The sequence below is a fragment of the Bombina bombina genome, chromosome 8, assembly GCF_027579735.1.
Source record: "Bombina bombina isolate aBomBom1 chromosome 8, aBomBom1.pri, whole genome shotgun sequence".
Classification (NCBI taxonomy): domain Eukaryota; kingdom Metazoa; phylum Chordata; class Amphibia; order Anura; family Bombinatoridae; genus Bombina; species Bombina bombina.
Genome location: NC_069506.1, coordinates 106,530,823 through 106,553,946, shown reverse-complemented (window position 1 = coordinate 106,553,946; position 23,124 = coordinate 106,530,823). Strand labels below are relative to the sequence as shown.

At 38.5% G+C, this 23,124-nt stretch overlaps 1 protein-coding gene across 1 annotated transcript in view; it reads left to right on the top strand.

Annotated features, from left to right (window-relative positions):
* Nucleotides 1–23,124, top strand: part of LOC128638503 (oocyte zinc finger protein XlCOF7.1-like) — an 81,782-nt gene that overhangs the window by 44,620 nt on the left and 14,038 nt on the right. The window contains exons 5-7 of the mRNA XM_053690492.1: nt 10,158–10,259; nt 14,789–14,878; nt 16,946–17,053. Of these exons, the coding sequence (XP_053546467.1) occupies nt 10,158–10,259; nt 14,789–14,878; nt 16,946–17,053 (300 nt within the window). The remainder of the gene's footprint in view (nt 1–10,157; nt 10,260–14,788; nt 14,879–16,945; nt 17,054–23,124) is intronic.

Genomic DNA, 23,124 nt, shown 5'->3' with positions numbered 1-23,124 from the left:
CTGCAATGCGCATCTCCAATGTTTTTCATGTTTCCCTCTTGAAACCATTGGTTTGTAATCGGTTTACCACTGTGTTGCCTCGTCCCCGTCCTATCTCTGTTGACAACCATGAAGAATATGAGGTCAGCAGCATTATTGACTCGCGTATGTCCAGGGACTGTGCACAGTATTTGGTTCACTGGAGGGGCTACGGTCCTGCAGAGCGTTCATGAGTTCCCTCCTGTGATGTTCATGCTCCCGCCCTTCTCCGTGCCTTCCATGCCCTTTTCCCCAATAAGCCTTTTGTCTTCCCGCGGGGGAGAGGTTGTTGAGGGGAGGGTACTGTCAGGGTTTTTTCCCTGCTTTGTTTGCCATGTGCTGCTGGCAGCCATTTTGCTCACCTTTTCTTGCTGAATCTGGTGCAGAGTGTGTGATGCTGCTCATTTCCTGCACTACCTCTTATGGCCAGACTGTTGTACATCATCCGTGTGAGACAGGTTGCAGTCTCAGAATTGTGATGTCATCACTTATTATTTAAAGGGCCTCTGTTCAGTATGCTTTGCCCTTGCGTTGTCTCAGACCTTTTTGTGAGTTCCTGTGTTCCAGTTCCTGTGTATTACCTGGCTAGTCTGACGTCTATTCTGGTTCCTGATCCCTGGCTTGTATCTGACTTTGCTGTTCTCCTAGTTCCTGATTCCGGCCCGTCTGACTACTCGCTTTGGTTTCTGACTCGGCTCGTCTGACTATCAGCTCCGGTTTTGTCTCCTGGCTTGTTATTTGACTTGTGGACTTTTTATTATTTTTATTATTAAAAAATGTGTGATTATTTTTGCACTTCTCATCTCAGTCTGATTCATGGCACCCTGACAGGTGGTTACGTGTTTTTATTTTTATTTCTTAGGGGCGTTTTACGTGTTTTTTTAGTTATTTCGTGCGGGGGGTTGCGTTGGTTTTTTTTAAGGCTTCTGGTTTGCCTACACTGCATCCAGGTGGATTCCAAAAATGGCAGGGTGGTGAAAAAATCCACCTTCGGTGGATTCTTTCACCACCCTGCCATTTTCGGAATCCACCTGGATGCAGCTTCACTGTATCCAGGTGATCTAATACGTGATAAAATCACAGTGGAGGGGGCGCAGAATGGTATACAATTCAGATGGTAGTTATTGATAACCCTTAAAGACAATTTAAAACTTAAACAAACTAATGTTATCTTATGAGGTGAACAATATATCAATATAAGGTTATATAAATCCCTTTTGGAGTATACAGGAAAGAAAATGTCTCTTTTTACAAATAAGTTGATAGCTGAGCGGCGGCTGCCTCCTCTCAACCGGATGATCCAGGCAAGAACTAGGAGAAATAAAAAACAGAGGGGCGCCTCATGTGTGGTATAGTCTGATTGAAGACATAAGAAAAAGCAACAGAATAGCCAAATGAGTACTCACATACTCCACAAGCACACTCATGTGCTGGTAGGGGCAGGCTGTAGATTTAGATGGGTGTGACAGCTCACCCGTTCAAGGATACTTCCAATACTGTAGTTATACTCCCAAAGCACACCAATATGCTGGTAGATACAGGCTGCAGATTCAGGCAGGTGTGGCAGCTCACCCAAACAAACGATCTTTTGGTATTGATGCAGTGAAAACAAAGGCAGGTTTAATGCTTCTCAGTAGCTGTGCACTTAGTAGTGATTGCAGGCAGACGGTAGGAAATGAGATCCACTCCAAAAGTAAAAATTTGCAAATATTTATTAAAAACAAAAATTTAAAAACAACACCAGGGTTGTTATACAAAGTGGATTACAGGGTCACCCAGTTGGCCCCAATGATTGCAACCAGTTTCATCAGGCATATCATAATCAATACCAAAAGATCGTTTGTTTGGGTGAGCTGCCACACCTGCCTGAATCTGCAGCCTGTATCTACCAGCATATTGGTGTGCTTTGGGAGTATAACTACAGTATTGGAAGTATCCTTGAACGGGTGAGCTGTCACACCCATCTAAATCTACAGCCTGCCCCTACCAGCACATGAGTGTGCTTGTGGAGTATGTGAGTACTCATTTGGCTATTCTGTTGCTTTTTCTTATGTCTTCAATCAGACTATACCACTGTCAGGATTTAAGTCTTGCCGTATCCTGTAAGGCAAGGAATTTATTTTTAAGAACCTCAACTGCTGAGTTAAAAGAAATAAACTTAAAATACTATGTGTGTTGTTCAAAGAATACTGGGATTTATCATTAATTACTATCAGAGTAAAAGATAGTCCCAGACATCATAGTTCAGTTATTAGCAGGGGTTAATGGTGATTACACTACAGCTGCCACCTGTGAGTAAACACTAAACAATTGCAGCAGTGTAACACATAGAAACCCCAGTATGGATACATAGAAAAATATAATTACAAACTAGTTTGGAATTTCAGTAGTACAGGCAATAAAAAGAGATCAGGCAAAAAGCTAAATAATAAGTAACTAACTTTAGTGAGTATTTTAAGATAGCTAATTAAAGTTGGCTCAGATAGATTTAGCAATTGCAAATATATATGATAAACAAGAGTCTGGTATGCTCATATATGATTTGAGTCACAGGAGAGTGAATGTTAAGAGCAGGTCTTACTTGAGAAATTATTAGAGGGTCCGCAGGAATTAGGAGCTTGCAAGTCCTGGCAGTCTGGGAGACAGTGCAGCTGAACTGTGTGTTGCTGCTGTGTGAAGCAGGATGGCGTGTGACGTCACAGCTCTGTGAAATCCGGAACTGACAGGCAAAAGAGGCAGACACAGTTTGCAGAGAAGATAGGCTTGGCTGTAGCAGTCCTATAGCATAAGACTCCAATACTAAGCAACTAGGAGAGTGTGATAAGGAGTTATATAGGGCTGAAGCAGGATAGACACTCCCATATTTAAAGGGACATGACATGACACCCCCCTCAAGGAGCAGCTCCGCGGCTCATGGATGCGGGCGATCAGGATTCCGCTGATGGAACCTAGAGATCAACCGGGGAGCAGAAATGTTAGCTGCGGGTTCCCAGGAATCTTCGTCAGGAGAATACCCCTTCCACCTGACAAGGTATTGAAGAGTACCTCTCATCTGTCTGGAGTCCAATATGTCTTGGACCTCGTATTCTGTATCAGGGTCCACAGTTACTGGAGTAAGTGATACTTGGTCAGGAGGTGATCTAAGGGCTCGATACGGTTTCAGTAAGGAAACATGGAAGGTAGGGTGTACACGTATTGTAGGTGGTAACCTTAATCTCATAGCGTTCTCATTTATGATGCGATCTATTGGATACGGCCCAACGTAGAGGACCGACAATTTCTTAGAAGGAGTGGTTAACTTCAGATGTTTCGTGGAGAGCCAAACTAGATCCCCAACGGAATACTTTGGTGCAGGAGTTCTCCTCTTGTCATAATGTAGCTTGTGTATTCGCTTAGCATCATCAATAGCAGAGCGGACAGATGAGAAATTAGTTGCAATGTCATTAGTAGTCTGTGTGACAGATGGAGATGAAGAGTAGATGTCAGGTAGAAGATGGAAAGTGGGATGGAATCCATAATTAACAAAAAACGGAGTGAGCTTGGTAGTAGAGTGTACTGTGTTGTTATAAGTAAACTCTGCGTAAGGAAGAAAAGATGACCATTTATGTTGCTGATCACAACAGAATCCTCTGAGAAACTGCTCCAACCATTGGTTGCATCTCTCGGTCTGCCCATTTGTCTGAGGGTGGTAAGCTGTAGACAATCTTTTCTCTATTTGAAAAGCCTTGCAGAATTCCAGCCAAAACTTACTTGTGAATTGGGTTCCCCGATCTGTTAGAATAGTCTTAGGTAATCCATGATGTTTAAAAACATGAGTGAGCAGTAATTGTAAGGTTTCTGCAGCAGTGGGTAACTTCCGATATGGTATAAAATGACACATCTTACTGAACAAGTCTACCACAACAAGGATTGTGGTATCAGTTCCTGAGCGTGGTAAATCCACTATATAATCCAAGGCGATTTCTTCCCAAGGTCTACTTGGTGTTGCTACTGGCATAAGTAATCCATAGTGAGGCCGTTTGCTTCTTTTAGATAAGGTACAAACTCCACAGGAAGAGATATAATCTGAGATATCCTTATGCATTGTTGGCCACCAGAAAGATCTATTAGCTAAATCTTGTGTTTTACGAAGGCCCGTATGCCCTGCTAGAGGTGCATCATGTATAGCGTGTAAAACCAACTGCCTGGTGGATGGGGGAATATATAACTTGTCTTGATGATAATGTAAACCATCTGAGCCCCGTTGCATAACAGTTAGTGGTTTAGTAATATCTTTCTCTTGTTCTTCCTTAAGGAATGATGTGGAATCAAATGAAAAGGCAATGAACTTTTCTGTTGGAATGACAGTATCCTTACTAAGTAGGTTTGGTGGTTTCTTGTATTGTCTTGATAAGGCATCAGCCTTGCCATTCCGTGAGGAGGGTCTGTATGTGATAAGAAAATTGAACCTGGAAAAATATAAATTCCACCTTACTTGTCGTGCGGTGAGAGTCTTGGTGGATTGGAGGAATTGAAGGTTTCGGTGATCCGTGAAAATAATGATAGGCAGAATGGTACCTTCCAACAAGTGTCGCCAATGTTCAAGGGAGACCTTGATTGCCAACAGCTCTTTATCCCCAATGGGGTAATGTATTTCAGATGGAGTCATGATACGAGAGTAGAAGGCAACTGGATGTAACGGTTTCTTGAGAGAGAGTCTCTGTGATAGAATGGCGCCCACAGCATAATCCGAGGCATCGACCTCTAATATATATTGTAGTTCAGGATCTGGTATACTAAGAATAGGTGCAGAGGTAAACTGTGCTTTAAACAATTCAAAAGTCTTTTGACTATCTGGGGTCCAACGAAATGGAACATTTGCTTTAGTGAGGTTTGTTAATGGTCTTGATAAGGAGGCAAAATTTTTGATGAATTTCCGGTAGAAATTGGCGAACCCCATGAATCTTTGAATGTCTTTTTTACATTCAGGGGTAGGCCAATTCTTAACAGCATCTATCTTGTTATCCTCCATGCTAATGCCCGAAGCACTGATGCAATAACCAAGGAAAGTTATGCTATTGGAGTTGAAGATGCACTTCTCAGCCTTGGCATATAAGGAGTTGCTTCTCAATCTGCTAAGGACTTGTCTGACATGTGATATATGTTCAGGTAGGGTCTTAGAATAGATTAATATGTCATCCAAGTAAATAACAAGATAGACATCCAGGATATCCTTAAAGATATCATTTATCAAATACTGGAATGTCGCGGGAGCATTACAGAGTCCGAATGGCATGACGGTGTATTCAAACAACCCGTAACGGGTGCGGAACGCCGTCAGCCATTCGTCTCCAGATCTTACTCGAATTAAATTATAGGCTCCTCTAAGGTCAAGCTTGGTAAAGAATTTAGCTCCCTGTAGTCTCTCAATAAGCTCCGGAATCAGTGGGAGAGGATAACGATTCTTTACTGTCCTTTTATTTAGTTGTCTATAATCGATTATTGGGCGTAAAGATCCGTCTTTGTTTTTTACAAAGAACATCCCCGCACCTGCTGGGGATGTAGAAGGACGGATAAAGCCTTTCCTTAGGTTATCATCAAGGTATGTTTTCAAGTGGTCTAGTTCAGGTTTTGACAATGGAAAGATGTGTCCATAAGGGATATCTGATCCTGGGAGGAGCTCAATAGGACAGTCATACTTCCTATGTGGAGGAAGTTTTTCTGACTCTTTTTTACTAAAAACGTCATTGAAGTCAGCATATTCTTGAGGTATGTCTAATTCTAAAGGTTTCTCTATAGTATGCAGTATGAGTGGTGGGAAACAAGTTGTCTTACAGTAGTGAGAGTTAAAACAAATGGAGAATGGTGACCAGACTATACAGGGGTTGTGTAGTGATAGCCAGTTTAACCCTAGAATGATGGGTACAATGGGGGATGAAATGACATCAAAAGTTTGAAATTCCCTATGATGGTCTTGTGTCACTACAAGTAAAGGTACAGTTTCATACATTACGGGGCCTGAGGCCATATTATTACCATCAATAACTCGCAAATACACAGGAGTCTGCTTTTTCACCAAAGGTATTTTATTATCCTTAGTATATTGTACATCAATATAGTTTGCAGTTGCTCCTGAATCAATGATTCCACTGGCGTTGAGGCGACATTGGTCCCACTGTAAAAGAAGTGGGAATTTATGGTAGGTTGTAGCAGAGGTATAACTACCTAAACATTCAGTATGTGACATTGTCTTACCACGGCTCTGTCGCTGAAGCGCAGGACAGTCCTTAACCCCATGGTCCTCTGCTGCACAATACATGCAGAGATTTTGACTGCGGCGTCTTAGTTTCTCCTGTGCTGTAAGCGGTCCTTTCACAAACCCAATGTCCATAGGCTCAGTGGGGGGCTTTATTGGTGGTATGTGTGCAGGGGTGTGGGTATGACGTTTTTGAGTGGTGTCCTGGTAAGACCTTTCCTGTTGCCTTTCCCTAAGGCGTCTATCAATAGTGATACTGAGATTTATTAATTCTTCTAAGGTGGGGGGAAGGTCAACTCGAGATAACTCATCTTTAATACCTTCAGACAAGCCTAGTCGGAATTGATTCCTTAGAGAAAGGTTATTCCATTGGCTATCTTTTGCCCATTTCTTAAATTCAGTGATATACTCCTCTACATATCTTTTCTTTTGCTTCAATGACCTCATAGCATTTTCGGCAGTCATTTGTTTATATGGATCATCATACAACTGGGCTAAGGCGGTAAAGAAAGCATCTAATGAATTGAGTATGTTATCATTTGTTTCAAAAAAACTGTTTGCCCAGCTCCTGGGCTCACCTCTAAGAAAAGATATGGTTGTTAGAACCTTTACTCTATCTGTGGGATATGTCTGTGGTTTTAGGGTAAACAAAAGAAAACATGCATTTCTAAAATCTCTGAATTGTGTTCTATCACCTTTAAATAATTCAGGGAGACTGACTTGTGGTTCTATAGCATGAATTTTTGTTTCTACAATATCTTTTATATAAGCTTTTAAATTATCATTTTCTGCCTTTAGGGTATTTAACCCATCAGTGAGTAAATCTACCCTATGACTAAGGGTTTGCATGTGTGCAGTTAACTCAGCTGGGTCCATGTTTATTTTTCTGGCTTAGTATTCTGTCAGGATTTAAGTCTTGCCGTATCCTGTAAGGCAAGGAATTTATTTTTAAGAACCTCAACTGCTGAGTTAAAAGAAATAAACTTAAAATACTATGTGTGTTGTTCAAAGAATACTGGGATTTATCATTAATTACTATCAGAGTAAAAGATAGTCCCAGACATCATAGTTCAGTTATTAGCAGGGGTTAATGGTGATTACACTACAGCTGCCACCTGTGAGTAAACACTAAACAATTGCAGCAGTGTAACACATAGAAACCCCAGTATGGATACATAGAAAAATATAATTACAAACTAGTTTGGAATTTCAGTAGTACAGGCAATAAAAAGAGATCAGGCAAAAAGCTAAATAATAAGTAACTAACTTTAGTGAGTATTTTAAGATAGCTAATTAAAGTTGGCTCAGATAGATTTAGCAATTGCAAATATATATGATAAACAAGAGTCTGGTATGCTCATATATGATTTGAGTCACAGGAGAGTGAATGTTAAGAGCAGGTCTTACTTGAGAAATTATTAGAGGGTCCGCAGGAATTAGGAGCTTGCAAGTCCTGGCAGTCTGGGAGACAGTGCAGCTGAACTGTGTGTTGCTGCTGTGTGAAGCAGGATGGCGTGTGACGTCACAGCTCTGTGAAATCCGGAACTGACAGGCAAAAGAGGCAGACACAGTTTGCAGAGAAGATAGGCTTGGCTGTAGCAGTCCTATAGCATAAGACTCCAATACTAAGCAACTAGGAGAGTGTGATAAGGAGTTATATAGGGCTGAAGCAGGATAGACACTCCCATATTTAAAGGGACATGACAACCACACATGAGGCGCCCCTCTGTTTTTTATTTCTCCTACTGTATCCAGGTGGATTCTTTTGGCAGCCAACATTCCTTTGAGAATGCATGCGCGACGGACGCGTTACAAATGCGATTATAGTATAGATATTGCTCAAAAAAGCCTTCAAAGATTTTGTGTGATTGTTCTCCATGCCATGTCATCATCCTCTTTCTCTTCTGTGTGCAGAGGATGTAATTTTTTCTTCCGCTCACTTTCTAGTGGCAGAATAAGCAAGGACCTCATTCTTAGCATCCCCATGGCCGTTCTAACATATCATCATGACTGTGTAATGCATTCTTATGCAGTGAGCAAGTGTGCAGAGGCAGTTCATCATTGCTTGTGGTGCAGTATGGAGACTCTTATGCAATCATAAATCTACCATTTAGTGGGACATATGACTCCTCATTCAACAGCTCTAACCTGCCACACTGGGCACCAAGGAGTCTTTCTGTGGAGATGGGGATTACCTTCAACATTTGCTATCATTTCTTTACAAAGGGTTGAGGAGCTGTATCGGAGTACCTATCTCACCCCTTGTATGACCTATGGTTAAAAGTCACACACCTTTTTTTAAAGAGAAGAAGCATCTTTTGAGTTGTCACTTGGTCAATATGATGTCCAGTGTGGCAGGTGATCATTGTGTCTCAGTGTTATCACCTGCCACACTGGACACCAAGGAGACATGGAAAAGAACCTTCCTGTGGGGAAGGGTATTATGGAGTCACATCTCCTAGTTTGTTTTACCTAGAGGGAAATAAGACCCCTCATATAAAAGATGGCAATTCAAGAGGTTTCTTATACTTGTCATGTGACACCTGGCAGCAGTGGCTAGCCTTATTTTGTTTTGTTGTTTTACTTATACATTTTTGAGTACATTCAAACTTCCAGGTATTCGAATAGGTGACATTTTGTGAAAATCTATATAGTATGTTTTTAATGTTTGATTTTTATTTTTTCCAGAGGTACAAGCATGGATACATTGTAAAATCAGTAAAGTCATCCCTATGAGAAATGAGAATTTTGTGTAGTTTCACAATGTATTGAATATTTGTATGATTATATATTTTATCCCTTTTTTATACATAAATTAAAAGATGGTTCAATGTGTTAAAAATGAAATTTTAATTGCTAATTTCCAATTACTAATTTTAATTGAAACTTTGTTTTGGTTTTTTAGAAAAGCAAAGTGATGCTAAATGTAGAACCGTAAAGTGTTTTTTTTTTTAATTTATGAAATAATGGCGTCCATTTCAAACCATTGGAATTTGCTGTTAAAAAAATTAATAAAGAAAGAAAGAAAATAAATTGTATCTCCCATAAATACCCACATTTTGTGGCAGTTGTGAGAATTATGCATTTTTTATTACAATTTGAGAAGCACCTTTGGTGGGGCTCTAACTTCCTGTATATACAGGTAGCCCTCAGTTTACGCCGGGGTTAGGTTCCAGAAGGAATGGTTGTAAATTGAAACCAAGTTTATAATGTAAGTCAATGGGAAGTGAGGGAGATAGGTTTCAGGCCCCTCTCAAAATTGTCATAAGTAACACCTAATACATTATTTTTAAAGCTTTGAAATGAAGACTTTCAATGCTAAACAGCTGTATATACCTTATAAAATAATCAAACACAGAATATATAATTAAACTAAGTTAAATGAACCAACATTTGCTAAACAGCATTATAAACCTAATAATATAATCACACAACACAAACTTCACTTGCATTTGTCTGCAAACAGTTCTTTCTATGCATTCCAATCTGGACTGATTTATAGACAGGGAGATCTTGTTCCTTTGAAATCTGCTCAATAGCTCAGGTCTGGTTAAACTGATTAATTTCAGCTTGCTTGGCTTTGCTGCAACACAAGCGGACAGCTCCCCCTACTGGCTATTTTAATAAATGCACTGCTTCTCAATGCTTTTCAATAGCAGTCACATGACTGGAAAAAAAGTTGTTATTCTGAAACAGTGTAAATTGAACCGTTGTAAAACGAGGGCCACCTGTATATGCAAAAAATGTAGCTGAGAGATCACAAATAGTATATTGGTATTGAGTTGTTTTTGCAATGTTTTGTTTTCTTTTAGTGAAGATTTCCTTTCAGAAAACATGTATATGTTTATTTCCGGCTCCCTCAGATGGCCTACAAGTTAATACTTTTCTTTTTTGCAATTTATAGCTGCAACTAAAGAAAAATTAGACAAATTGCTAGTGAAAGAGGAAGAAGATACACAAATTGTAGATATTCAGCAGGTCAACATATTTTCAACCCCCTATGAAGGTAGGTGATTTGAGAATGTACTTCTTTTATTCAGAACAATCAGGACCATTATTACAATTTGCTCTTACTATAGTCATTAAAGGGACACTGCACCCAATTTATTTCTGTTGTGATTCAGAAAGAGCATGACATTTTAAGCAACTTTCTAATTTACTCCTATTATCAAATTTTCTTCATTCTTTTTGTATCTTTTTTTGAAATGCAAGAATGTAAGTTTAGATGCCGGCCCATTTTTGCCGAACAACCTGGGTTGTTCTTGCTGATTGGTGAATAAATTCATCCACCAATAAAAAAAGTGCTGTCCAGAGGTCTGAACAAAAAAAAAAAACAATCTTAGATGCCTTCTTTTTCAAATAAAGATAGCAAGAGAACGAAAAAAAATTGATAATAGGAGTAAATTAGAAAGTTGCTTAAAATTGCATGCTCTATCTGAATCACGAAAGAAAAAAATTGGGTTTAGTGTCCCATAATTTTATACATTTAGGGCTAGATTACAAGTGAGACATGGCATGAGAATCTAGCGCAGAAAACGGGGTCAGTCATGCAGCGATGGGCAGCAAATTGAAATATATATGTATATGAATATATACATCTATATATGTGTGTTAATATGTGTATACACACGTTAGCATATACATATATATTTACAGGGAACGCACAGTTCCCCATAGACTGCAGTGTACAGGCACTTTCAGTGCTGTTTTTTTTTATTTTACACCCTACACCTGCCACTTTTAACCCCTAAAAACTGCTTCTTACAGTCGTTTTTTATTTTTTAAAAAGTCAATAAAAAAACTGCAATACTTACTACAATACAATACATTTGGGGCCATTTAGAAAATTAAATAGAGATCTGGAGGCCCATTTATCAAGCTCCAAATGGAGCTTGAGGGCCCGTGTTTCTGGCGAGCCTAGAGGCTCGCTAGAAACAGCAGTTATGAAGAAGCAGTCTAAAGACCACTGCTCCATAACCCTATCCGCCTACTCTGAGCAGGCGGACAGGAATCGCCACAATTCAACCCGATCGAGTACGATTGGGTTGATTGACACCTCCCTGCTGGCGGCCCATTGGCCACGAGTCTGCAGGGGGCGGCGTTGCACCAGCAGCTCACAATGCTGAATACGGAGAGTGTATTGCTCTCCGCATTCAGCGAGGTCTTGCGGGCCTGATCCGCACTGTCAGATCAGGTTTGCAAGACCTTTGATACATAGGCCCCTTAATCTCTGGTTTATTCTCTGAAAGCTAATTGCTACTGCAAGCTTGTGGTAGCAATAACCAGCCACTTGTAATTGCTGGTTATTTATCACGTGCCCGTAAAGGGGCAAATCTGCCCGTTTACTGGTACGCAATAAAATAACTCTCCACTTGTAATTTAGCTCTTTTATATTAACATTTTTGTTTCACTGTTTTTCCTTTATAGATTGCTAATTGTCTGGTTTTAAATCAATTCTATTGCATGTTTTCACTGATATTGACATTTTATGAATCCATTTCTTTATACATTTAGTCTTTGCAATATTGCTTGTTGGTACAGCCTTTTTGCAAGTAGCAGTCAGTCTCTTTGCCAGGTATGAATTTCATTTTAGCACAACTGACCCAGCCAGTCCTATTTGTTTAAAGGATTACTTTCTGTTATAATTTTTAAGCTAAACAACTAACATATTAAAGTTAATAAACATTAATTAAAACCTACTGACCTATATTTTCTCCAAAACTAAGTTTCATAACGTTCTAAAAGATATATATTTTATTCGCCGATGATGTCACGTTATCCTGCCCACTATTTTCAGCACTGCATGTTCAAAATACTTAAACCAATAACTTTGTGTTTAAAGCGCCATTTTGAATCCTAGGTATTGTAAACGGATTGGTACAGAGCAAAGAATACCCACGGAGTGGGTTTGGAAAACAATTAAATTTGCAGACAAGATTTCTGATATACGGTAGAGATATGTTAATGAAATGCTATTGATAAAAAGCGTATTTGGGGTAGTTAGTTAGTAACAGGCATAGAAAATATTTACTTACAGTGGCCCTTTAACCCCCACAAAGGGGTCAAGCACATAAAGTCCCACACAGGAGCAGCAGATAGCTGCTTGGGCTTAGCAGTTCTCTGTGGTTCCCAAATGGGAATTTAACAATATAGACTTGCAGGTTCATTAGTGCTAAAATTTCATGCTCTAATGAATGAAAGCAAGTCATTTTTACCCTAAGACTCATTGCTCAAAAGTCATTGGAGTTGTTTTGCATGGATATTTGCACTATGTGAAAAAATGCTCTTAAAGAACCACATCAACTTTGGTGAAAATATGTCCTCTGATCAGTGGAGAAGGAATCAATATTTCCCAGAAGGCTAGCTGGTGAGGACACCCCCCACCTCATATGTACCTTTCCCATTTTTGCTTGAGTCTGTTCAGATCCTACCCTTTTAGATCAAGGCAGGGTGAAGTGTTATTTTGCAGATATAAATAAAGAAGGTTTGAGCAGTCTCATTAGAGTGCATGTACTCGAGTTTGAAACTTTCCCATCTGGTTGGTCACTGCTTCAAAGTTCTAGTAAATCCTGTGGCAACGTTCTGTTTTTCAAGTTATATCTGACTCCTTATCTGGCTGCTTGTTATCCTTAGAGCATTGTCGGCAGCATTAGCACTCAGGTTGTCACATATCTAAGGATATAAATGCACTTCAGACTTTTGCATGTGAGATCTGTGCTTGTTTCCCTTAAATTTTCTTGAATACAAATTTGGCCAGATTATTTTGCAGGGCCCAAATATTTCTATGTGGTCAGGGATTTTAAGCATGACAAAGAGAGGACAATTCCTAGAGCAAGCGAGTTTGAGGCTTCTTAAGGACTTCTGCAGGAAACTATTTAAAGTAGTTTATACATAATCAGACATCCCAACCTGCAAAAACTCATTTCAGGGAGGTAGCTTCACCCGCTGCTGCACTGCCCCCCCCTCCCAGTTATATATTAGACACCTTGAAATCCTAAATCAGATAGAGACTTATCATTAAAGGGCCATTAAACCCAAACATTTTCTTTCACGATTCAGATAGAGAATACAATTTTAAACAGCATTCCAATTTACTTCTATTATCTAATTTGCTGCAATCTTTGTATATACTTTGTTAAAGAAATAGCAATGCACATTGGTGAGCCAATCACATGAGGCATCTATGTGCAGTCACCAATCAGAAGCTACTGAGCCTATCTAGATATGCTTTTCAGGAAAGAATATCAAGAGAATGAAGCAAATTAGATAATAGAAGTAAATTAGAAAGTTGTTTAAAATGGTATTCTCTATCTGAATCATGAAATAAAAAATGTGGGTTTAATGTCCCTTTAAAGTAGCTCTCACTAAAGTCACATTAAAAAAGTAGCTTTATTGCACAACCACATACAACAAACTTCTTTTCCAGTGATCGTGCGCTTGTTGAATGCTTAAAGGGACACTGAACCCAATTTTTTTCTTTTGTGATTCAGATAGAGCATGCAATTTAAGCAACTTTCTAATTTACTCCTATTATCAAAGTTTCTTCATTCTCTTGGTATGTTTATTTAAAAAGCAAGAATGTAAGTTTAGATGCCGGCCCATTTTTGGTGAACAACCTGGGTTATCCTTGCTGATTGGACAGCACCAATAAACAAGTGCTGTCCATGGTTCTAAACCAAAAAATTGCTGGCTCCTTAGCTTAGGTTCCTTCTTTTTCAAATAAAGATAACAAGAGAACGAAAGAAAAATTGATAATAGGAGTAAATTAGAAAGTTGCTTAAAAGTGCATGCTCTATCTGAATCATGAAAGAAAAAATTTGGGTTCATTGTCCCTTTAAATATTTTAGAATCCAAAGTTTAATTATGTGCAGTAAATAAGGCAGTATTTGTGTTTTGTTTTATTAAAATCAGTGGGGGCTTTTTGGTTACTGATGCATGCTTTTGAGGGTTCTATAATGTCCCAGCAACTAAAGGCATTCCTTAAAGAAATACTTTTCCGGATTTGGGCCACATTGGATCATGGTACTTGGAGTTTCAGGGAGATTGCATTCCATTTGCTGGCATCAGGGAGCCGCTATTACAATCAGGTAGACTCCCTGAACTTCAGGGAGAGTTGGGATGTCTGCATAATATTAAACAAAAGTATGAAAATATCTTCTTTTTAAACATGTCAATTTAACAGACTACATGTAATCAGCAACTGAATATATCAGATTGCTATAAAGCGTTATACTGATATTATGAATAAGGTAGACCTAAATACAAATTTAACAGGCCCAATGAGCCATGTGAATGAATAATTATCAGACAGTAACACACTGGCACACAGCTATTAGCTCAGTTACCAAGATACCAAGAGAATACAGTAAATGTCACAATAGAAGTAAATTGGGTTTTATATACCTTTTTATATCTCTTTAAAGTCAGATTGACAATATTTTATTGTTTATTGGAGATTCTCTTTAGAAAAAAATATCACAGTATGTTTAATAAACTTACCCACAAATGCTCCTTGTTCTTTTTTGAAATTTACAGTTCTACCTAATGAAAATCTAGAAGTTATTTCACTAAAGGTGGAAGAAGAGAACATTCAGATGGTCAACATCTGCTCAGTGCCCTATAAAGGTGAGTGTATTGTATGAGAATCCCCTTGGAATAGCCCACCTACTTAATACCATATTTAGTTCCAATCAGTATTGGCACAAGATTTAAAACATGAACCACATAGTGTATATTGAAATGCAGTAAATATAATAAAAGGTGTAATACTGAATCGTTTTCTTTGCTGGAACTTACAGTTCTACATATTGATGTTCTGGACCAGACATCCTCAAATTTGGCCCTCCAGAGGTTTTGAAATTACTTTTCCCATGATGCTCAGCCAGCATATCAGCTAGCTGAGCATCATGGGAAATGTAGTTCCAAAACCTCTGTAGGGCCAAGTTTGAGGATGCCTGGTCTAGACACTACAATAATAAAGGAAGAAAAAGGGAGAGAAGAAAAGGATTTTTGGCAGGTAAACAGCTGTTTAAATTCTTCTTAAAGGGACAGTATACACTCATTGTCATATAACTGCATGTAATAGACACTACTATAAAGAATAAGATGCACAGATACTGATATAAAAATCCAGTATAAAATGATTTAAAAACATACTTGGAAGCTTTCAGTTTAGCTCTGTTGAAAAGGCAGTTGGAAAGCCCACTGCAAGTGGGAAATAAGACACCCCCCCCCCTTCTTTTGCATATTAAAAGACCCTTTACACAAACAGGAGCAAGCTGTAGAAGGTAGCTGACGGTATTCAAATAAAACTTTGGGGCTTGGTTAGGAGTCTGAAAATCAGAGCAATGTTATTTAAAAATAAGCAAAATTATACATTTTTTTTAAAAACAAACTTTATGGGCTTTATAAATAGATCATCTACAAAACATTTATGCAAAGAAAAAATGAGTGTATAATGGCCCTTTAAATGAGTGATTTGCAAAATAATCTGTTTGAAAAAAGCCATCTTACTCAAATCTAATATTTGGTTTCTGTCAGTATTTTTACTTATGGCTTCTATTAAGATTGTGAAAATATTAGTAGAAAATGGCAATGGGAAGTGAATATTAAACAGAAAGGTATATGTGGAAAAAAATTATAAAATGTGAAAAAAGTGTGAGTAAAGCTAAGAAAAGATAAGAGTATGGGAAGTCAATGAGATATATACCAATATTGGGCCAGATTACAAGTGAACTGGTATTTAACACTCTTGCTCAAGCACTAACTATGATAGAATTAAGCTTTTTGTGTGCGTTGTGTAGCATTCGTATTACAAGTTGAAAGTAAACTGTTTTTGCTTGCTCGCTAACCCGACATGAGTAAACCAAACTTAGAATATTGCGCGTGCGATAACATATTCCCTCATAGAAGTTGATGGAGCAAAAAAAAAGTGGGAAAAAAATCCCTATACACACACACACACACACACATATACATACATATACATCATTAGACATGTACAGTACAGTATATGTATGTATCTTATTAAAGCCCTTTGACTAACTTTTTTCTTTTTAAACCTGAGACCTCATATCTTTGAGCCCTTATAACTTTTTTGCGCAAAATATATTTTTTTTTAGATGGTGTTTTTGAGTGTAACTGTACTCTGTAATGTCTTTTTGATGTGTTTTGTGACACTAATTTGTTTTAATTAACCAGAGCTCTGAAGACGCACTATCCCAATGAGCTTTAAAACTTCAGTTGCGCTCAAGCAATCGCGTTTACTTTAAATTTGTAATACGAGCGAAAAACAGGACGCACGCAAACACCCTGTTAGCGCTTCACCCCTAATCTGGCCCATTATGGGTAGAAATAGTGAGTGGGAGGCAAGTCAGTTTTAGTTGATAATATGCAATTGTGAGACCATATTCATAGCATTTCAGTATCCGCCTTATTTAAGAGCCTATGAGGGCACATTTTTTGACCATGGTTAAACTGGACAACAAATCACAACCTCAGTTTGACTCCTTTTCTTCAAAATGCATCAGTACATTTTATTGCATTGAAACTCATGAAACGGGCAGCTTACTGTATGTAGTTGAAGTGTTTGTTGTGTTTGCTAGTAAGTCAAAAATGTCAACTGCATTCGTTTAAAAACAATGTAAACATAAGAAATTAGAAAATATAATGGTCACTTAATGACCTGTACAGGTGACATTAAAACAGAAATTACTGAGAATGCTGAAAAAGGAGAAGATTTGCGTGGAAGGAGTCTGGTAAAAGAACTGAAGCAGGACATCTGTGACAATATCAGCAGAGGTAAGTGCACATTTATAAACAAAGATCATAGAAGATGATAAAGCCACAGAATAGCGTAATTCTTTGAGGAATCATAGATTTTATTTTCCTTGTTATACACTTTGCAGTATAGTTTAAAAACGTAATTGTAAAGCAAATATCTCTGCATCTTCTGAGTTTGCACTTCCAGTACGTAAACCCTAAACAACATCTCCAGACCATTATCCATACTTCAACAAACTTTACAGTAGGCACTATGCAGGTAGCATTCTCCTGAGAACTGCAACTGCCAGATAGTGAAGGCTCATTCACTGCTCCAGAGACCAGTGGCGGCGTGCCCCTTGGCATTGCACATGTTGATATGAGCATTGTGTACAGATGATCCGCCATGGAAATCCATTTCATGAAGCTCCTTGATGCACAGTTTTTGTGCTGATTTTGCTTCCAGAGACAGTTTTGAACTCTGTATTGAGCAATGCAACAAATGTGATGCGATTTTTACGTGCTACGTGCTTAAGCACTCTGTTATGTTTGCGTGTCTTACCACTTTGTGGCTGGGCTGTTGATGCTCTTAGGCAGTGTCACTTCACAAAAAAGCACTTACATTTCATTAGGACAGATCTAGTTGGGCAGAAATTTCCTGACAGATTTGTGTCAAAGGTGGCATTCTATCACAGTGCCATATTTAAAGTCACAGCAATTCAGTATGACCCATTGTACTGCAAATGTTTGTCTATGGAGCTTACATGGCTATTTCTTATGGGTAGAAATGGGTGTGACTGAAACAACTGAACCCAGTAATTAGTAGAGATGTCCACATACTTTTGGCCATATAGTGAGAGTGAGTGAGTGTGTGTATGTATATATAGCTAAAGCTAATTATATATATATATAAATATATATATATATATATATAATATATTATATATATATATATATATATATATATATATATATATATATATATATATATATATTCCGGAAAAATAGTCGCACTCTCAGGTCTTTTGGTGAAAATAGTGTAACATAGTAACAACATAGTAGATAAGGTTGAAAAAAGACTGAAGTCCATCGAGTTCAACCTATACAAATCTAAAATACTTACAAAAAGCTCCAGTTAAGCTTAAATAACCCCATTAAAATGTGACCCATTTAATACTAGCAATCATATCCATGAATTTTGTTTATATACAGAAAATTATCCAGACTATTTTTAAATGTATCTATGGTATTGGCATTCACTACCTCCTTTGCTAATGAGTTCCACAATTTTATTGCTCTTACAGTGAAAAAACGTTTCCGTTGCTGGAGATTAAATCTCCTTTCCTCCAACCTTAAATTATGACCTCTTGTCAGAACCAATTTTCTTGGAATAAAAAGAGCTTCTGCCATCTCTGTATATGGGCCTTGAATATATTTATATAAAGTAATCATGTCACCTCTCAAGCGCCTTTTTTCTAAAGAGAACAGACCCAGTTTGGCTAGCCTCTCCTCATAGGTTAATTTCTCCAATCCCCTTATTAGCTTTGTGGCCCTTCTCTGAACTTTTTCTAGTTCTGCAATATCTTTTTTAGCAATCGGTCCCCAGAACTGCACTCCAAACTCAAGGTGAGGTCTTACCAGGGCTTTATATAATGACAGAATTATGCTTTCCTCCCTTGAATCAATGCCTCTTTTAATACATGCTAGTATCTTATTAGCCTTTGAAGCCGCTGCTCTGCATTGTGCACTCATCTTTAGCTTGTTATCTATTACTACTCCCAAATCCCTTTCCTCCTGTGTTTGGCTAAGTCTTGTCCCATTTAAAAAATACATAGCCTGCTTATTTTTACTTCCAAAATGTAGAACCTTACATTTTTCCGTATTAAATCTCATTTTCCATTCACTTGCCCATAGTTCTAATTTTAGCAAATCCCTTTGCAAAGAGAGTTCATCCTGCTCTGACCTAATGACCTTACTTAACTTAGTATCATCTGCAAAAATAGAGATGTCGCTATTTAATCCTTGCTCCAAGTCATTTATAAAAATATTAAAAAGAACAGGGCCCAGTACTGATCCCTGGGGGACGCCACTGATTACCTTTGTCCAATCTGAGTATGATCCATTTACTGCTACTCGTTGCTCCCTATCTTTTATCCAGTTATTTATCCATGAGCTAACATTTTCAGCTATTCCCAGTCCCTTAATTTTGTGCATTAATCTCTCATGAGGCACTGTATCAAATGCCTTTGCAAAATCTAAGTATATCACATCAACTGATTCCCCTTTATCTATATTTTTACTTACTTCCTCGTAGAATCTAATTAGATTAGTTTGACATGATCTATTTCTCCTAAAGCCATGCTGATTAGAACTCATAATCTTGTTTACACGAATATGCTCATCAATATAATCCCTTATAATCCCTTCAAATATCTTCCCCACTATTGATGTCAGACTAACTGGTCTATAGCTTCCTGGATCATCCCTGCTTCCCTTTTTGAAGAGTGGCACCACATCAGCTTTACGCCAATCCTGGGGTACCATGCCTGAGGATAATGAGTCTTGAAAAATTAAGAGTAAAGGTTTGTCTATAACAGTGCTAAGTTCACTTAACACCCTTGGGTGTATTCCATCTGGGCCTGGAGTTTTATTTACCTTAATATTTTTTAGTTTTTTCCTGATATCCTCTAAACAAAACCCAGTTAGTGGTATGGACTGGCATGTTCTATTCTGTTCCAAAGTATCATCAGTGGATAATTTTAATGAAACGTTTTCGGGGTATTCCTCCCCATCATCAGCATAAACATACAGTGCATCAAACAAACTTAAATAGAGGCATATTACTCATCAAACTAATACAAAATACCTGTGTGTAAATTTTTCCTCAGTGTGGTGGCGCCAAACAGTGTGTGTGTGGACCGCATATTCTGCGTTCCACTGTGAGAACCGGAAGTGTTCAGTGCAGTGTTATTTCCGGTATTCTCGGTTTTACAAAAATAATAATAATAATGTTTTCGCAAATAAACTTGCATTGTTCAAATGTGTTTAACCACAAATGGCTAAGTGTATCATAGTAGTTCATTGTCTGTGCCATTATTGACAGTGCATCTCATTCTTGTGAGTTACTCGTATTGCGTAAATGTATTTTACTGATGCATTGTTCATTAATCATAAACTCTTATATGTGCACATGTGTATTGTCATGTTATTATTCCCTATTACCTTGCATCGCATCCCCCTGTTTGTTATCTTACTAGTGTCCCTCTCGGTCATTTGTATGAATGGTTCAATTGGACATGCTGTCATAATCTGGTTGGCATAGGAACCGTTTGTTGTACCGGTTCTACTTAGGCGGATTGATCTGTTTATTTCTCTTTATTTTATCCGACTTTACTATGTCATATAACCAGTATTGGCTACCTTCGTGCCTTGCTATTGTCTTGCTACTTGCAAGGTTTTGTTTAATTTATTCATCTATGTGTGTCATTTGCATGTCCTAAAACATGCCTATTAGGGGTATATGTTGAGGTTAAAGAGTATTCTCTGACATTTGTTGTGTATACTATCTGTGTATCATCCCTGTTGTCGTTAGGGTGCTTCTAAGTTATCAATATGGACTATATGTTTGATCCACACAAATAGACCTGGGTTACAGTAAAGAAATAAAAACATCAAAAAATCTGACATAAATAGAAAATGAAAAGCAACCTAAATGTTGTTGCTACATTGTACACTTAGCATTAGTAATGTATAATTGGTTTAGATGTTATTCTGAATTGTATCTATCCCTCTTGTACCTGCATACTCCTTACATATAATGTACACATCTTAGCTCTCTAATTGCATATTAAAGGAAGCTATTATTGCCCTATTAGTCCATATAGTTCTTTTGTGACACATTACTATATAGTAACTTCCATCTGTGATTCAATCTTTAGATTCATCTTAGTTTGATAGTCCTAGTACAGTGTCCCTAGTTTTTTGTATTAGCACAACCTGACACTGGGGTATAGGTTGTGTATTCCTCAATTTTGGGGTTAATGTCATCTCCGACATGGTTGTATGTCCATGATTCATAGATCTGTAGCTTTGTGGTATTCCTGTTGGTTGATTTCTCATATTCTGTACGTTGAAATTATCACTTTAGGTTGATGTAGATGGATGATCTCTATGAAATTGCTATGTATTTAAAGGAGGCTCAGTGTTTTAAGACTGCATGAGAACTTATTGGCAATTGGCATTGATAGACCGAGTGCTGTTAGATTGGAGGGGATCATTACCATGACTCCCCCAACAACAGGTAGTGTGCCCTGCACTAAATAGTCTACCCCCCAAGAGGCCTGACTCCCAGTGCATCGTCACATACTACTCGAGGTGTATTTGCCATGCCCCAGTATGTGTCTCTGCTTAAATGAGCGCTTTAAAGTCTGGAGGTGAGTTTAACCCTCCTGGGGCTATAGTGCCCAATCTGTATATCCACTCCGCCTCTCTTCTAAGCAGGGCCTTGTTTCTATCACCTCCCCTATCGAGGGGGGGGATATGATCAATCAGGATATACCTGATAGTGGACACCTGGTGTCCCATATTGGCACAATGTCTGGCCACTGGTTGATCCGATCCTCCTTGATCCAACGCCAGCCGTATTGCCCGTCTATGGTTAGCCATCCTGTCGCGGAGTGTTCCGCTCGTCTTGCCCACATAGAACCGGGCACATGGGCAGAATAACAGGTAGACTACAAATGTTGTGGTGCAGGATATTGAGTGCTTGATCTTAAACACTTTATTTGTGTGAGGATGGTGAAAGTTCTTAGTTGTCATGAGGCCATTGCATGTTGTGCACCCTAGGCACCTGTATGAGCCTTTGATGTTAATATGGGCAGTGTCCATATAGCTTGATTTAGGGTCTGTGCGTACCAAGCTGTCCTTGAGATTGGTACCCCTCCGGTATGCTATCATTGGTGTCAGGTTGTGCGTAAAGGTCAATTTTGGGTCAGATTGTACTATTGGCCAGTGTTCTCTTAGTATATTCCCAGCCTGTGTTGTGTTAGGTGAAAACGTTGTTGCCATTATCAATTTATTCGGTTTGTCTGTCAGATTCCCCTTATATATCAGACTGTCCTGGGTGTATGGAAACACTGTACAACTGATGGGATTTTATATTTATATACAAGTGTACCCCCTCAGCCTGATTTCTTCACTCAGTGAACTATAGTTTTGGTATTGGTTTTGAATTTCCCTTGCAGTACATACACCAATACATATTGGGATTTACGCTGTGTATTTCTATAACAAACAACAGACGCAGTTATGGAGTCAGTACCTCTTTCTCCTGTGACACTTCCTCCTATTGGGACAACTACCATTGAACAAGACCCTGATGCAGGAGCACAAGCCTGTGGGGCCCAGATCGGCACTGTCACATACACCCCGGATGATGCGGCAAGGATCCTGTTCGCCCCTATCAACAGAGCAGCTACTGGTGAGACCCCTGTTAATATATACCATAACCTATTGAAACTTAAGAAGCGAGAGATAGATCTAACACTACATGGTAGCTATCTCTCAGAATATCATAGACTGAGTCATATCCCTAGGGGTTTTAGGGTAAAAAATATCCCTACAATAGGTCGAGAAAACCCGGAATTTAGAAGGAAGTGGTGTCACATATTAAATAAGTGCTCCCTAGATTTGATCTTACTAGTAATAGAGGAGGTCACTACAGTACTCAATAGGGTCAAAAACGAGATAGTGGTATTTGAACAAATACATAATGAGACACTTGTAACAGATCAGCAAGAGAATTGGCTCACCAAACTACAGCAACAAGTTGATAAATATAAAACTGAATTATCAGTGTTTAAAAACAGAAAATTGGAGTCAGTGAAAGCTGACTACACTAATGGTAGAGTTTACAAGTGGTTAACTAACTCACTAGAAGGTAGACCTAGGAGACCCTATCGACCTAGGAGAGTGCAATTCACAACAGTTGACACCAGCGGTGCTGATTCGTCAGAAACAGACACTAGCATTACAAGACACACACCCACATCACTAAATACATACCAGACGCAACCTCCATACCATCCCCCATATACACACAGGGGACAATC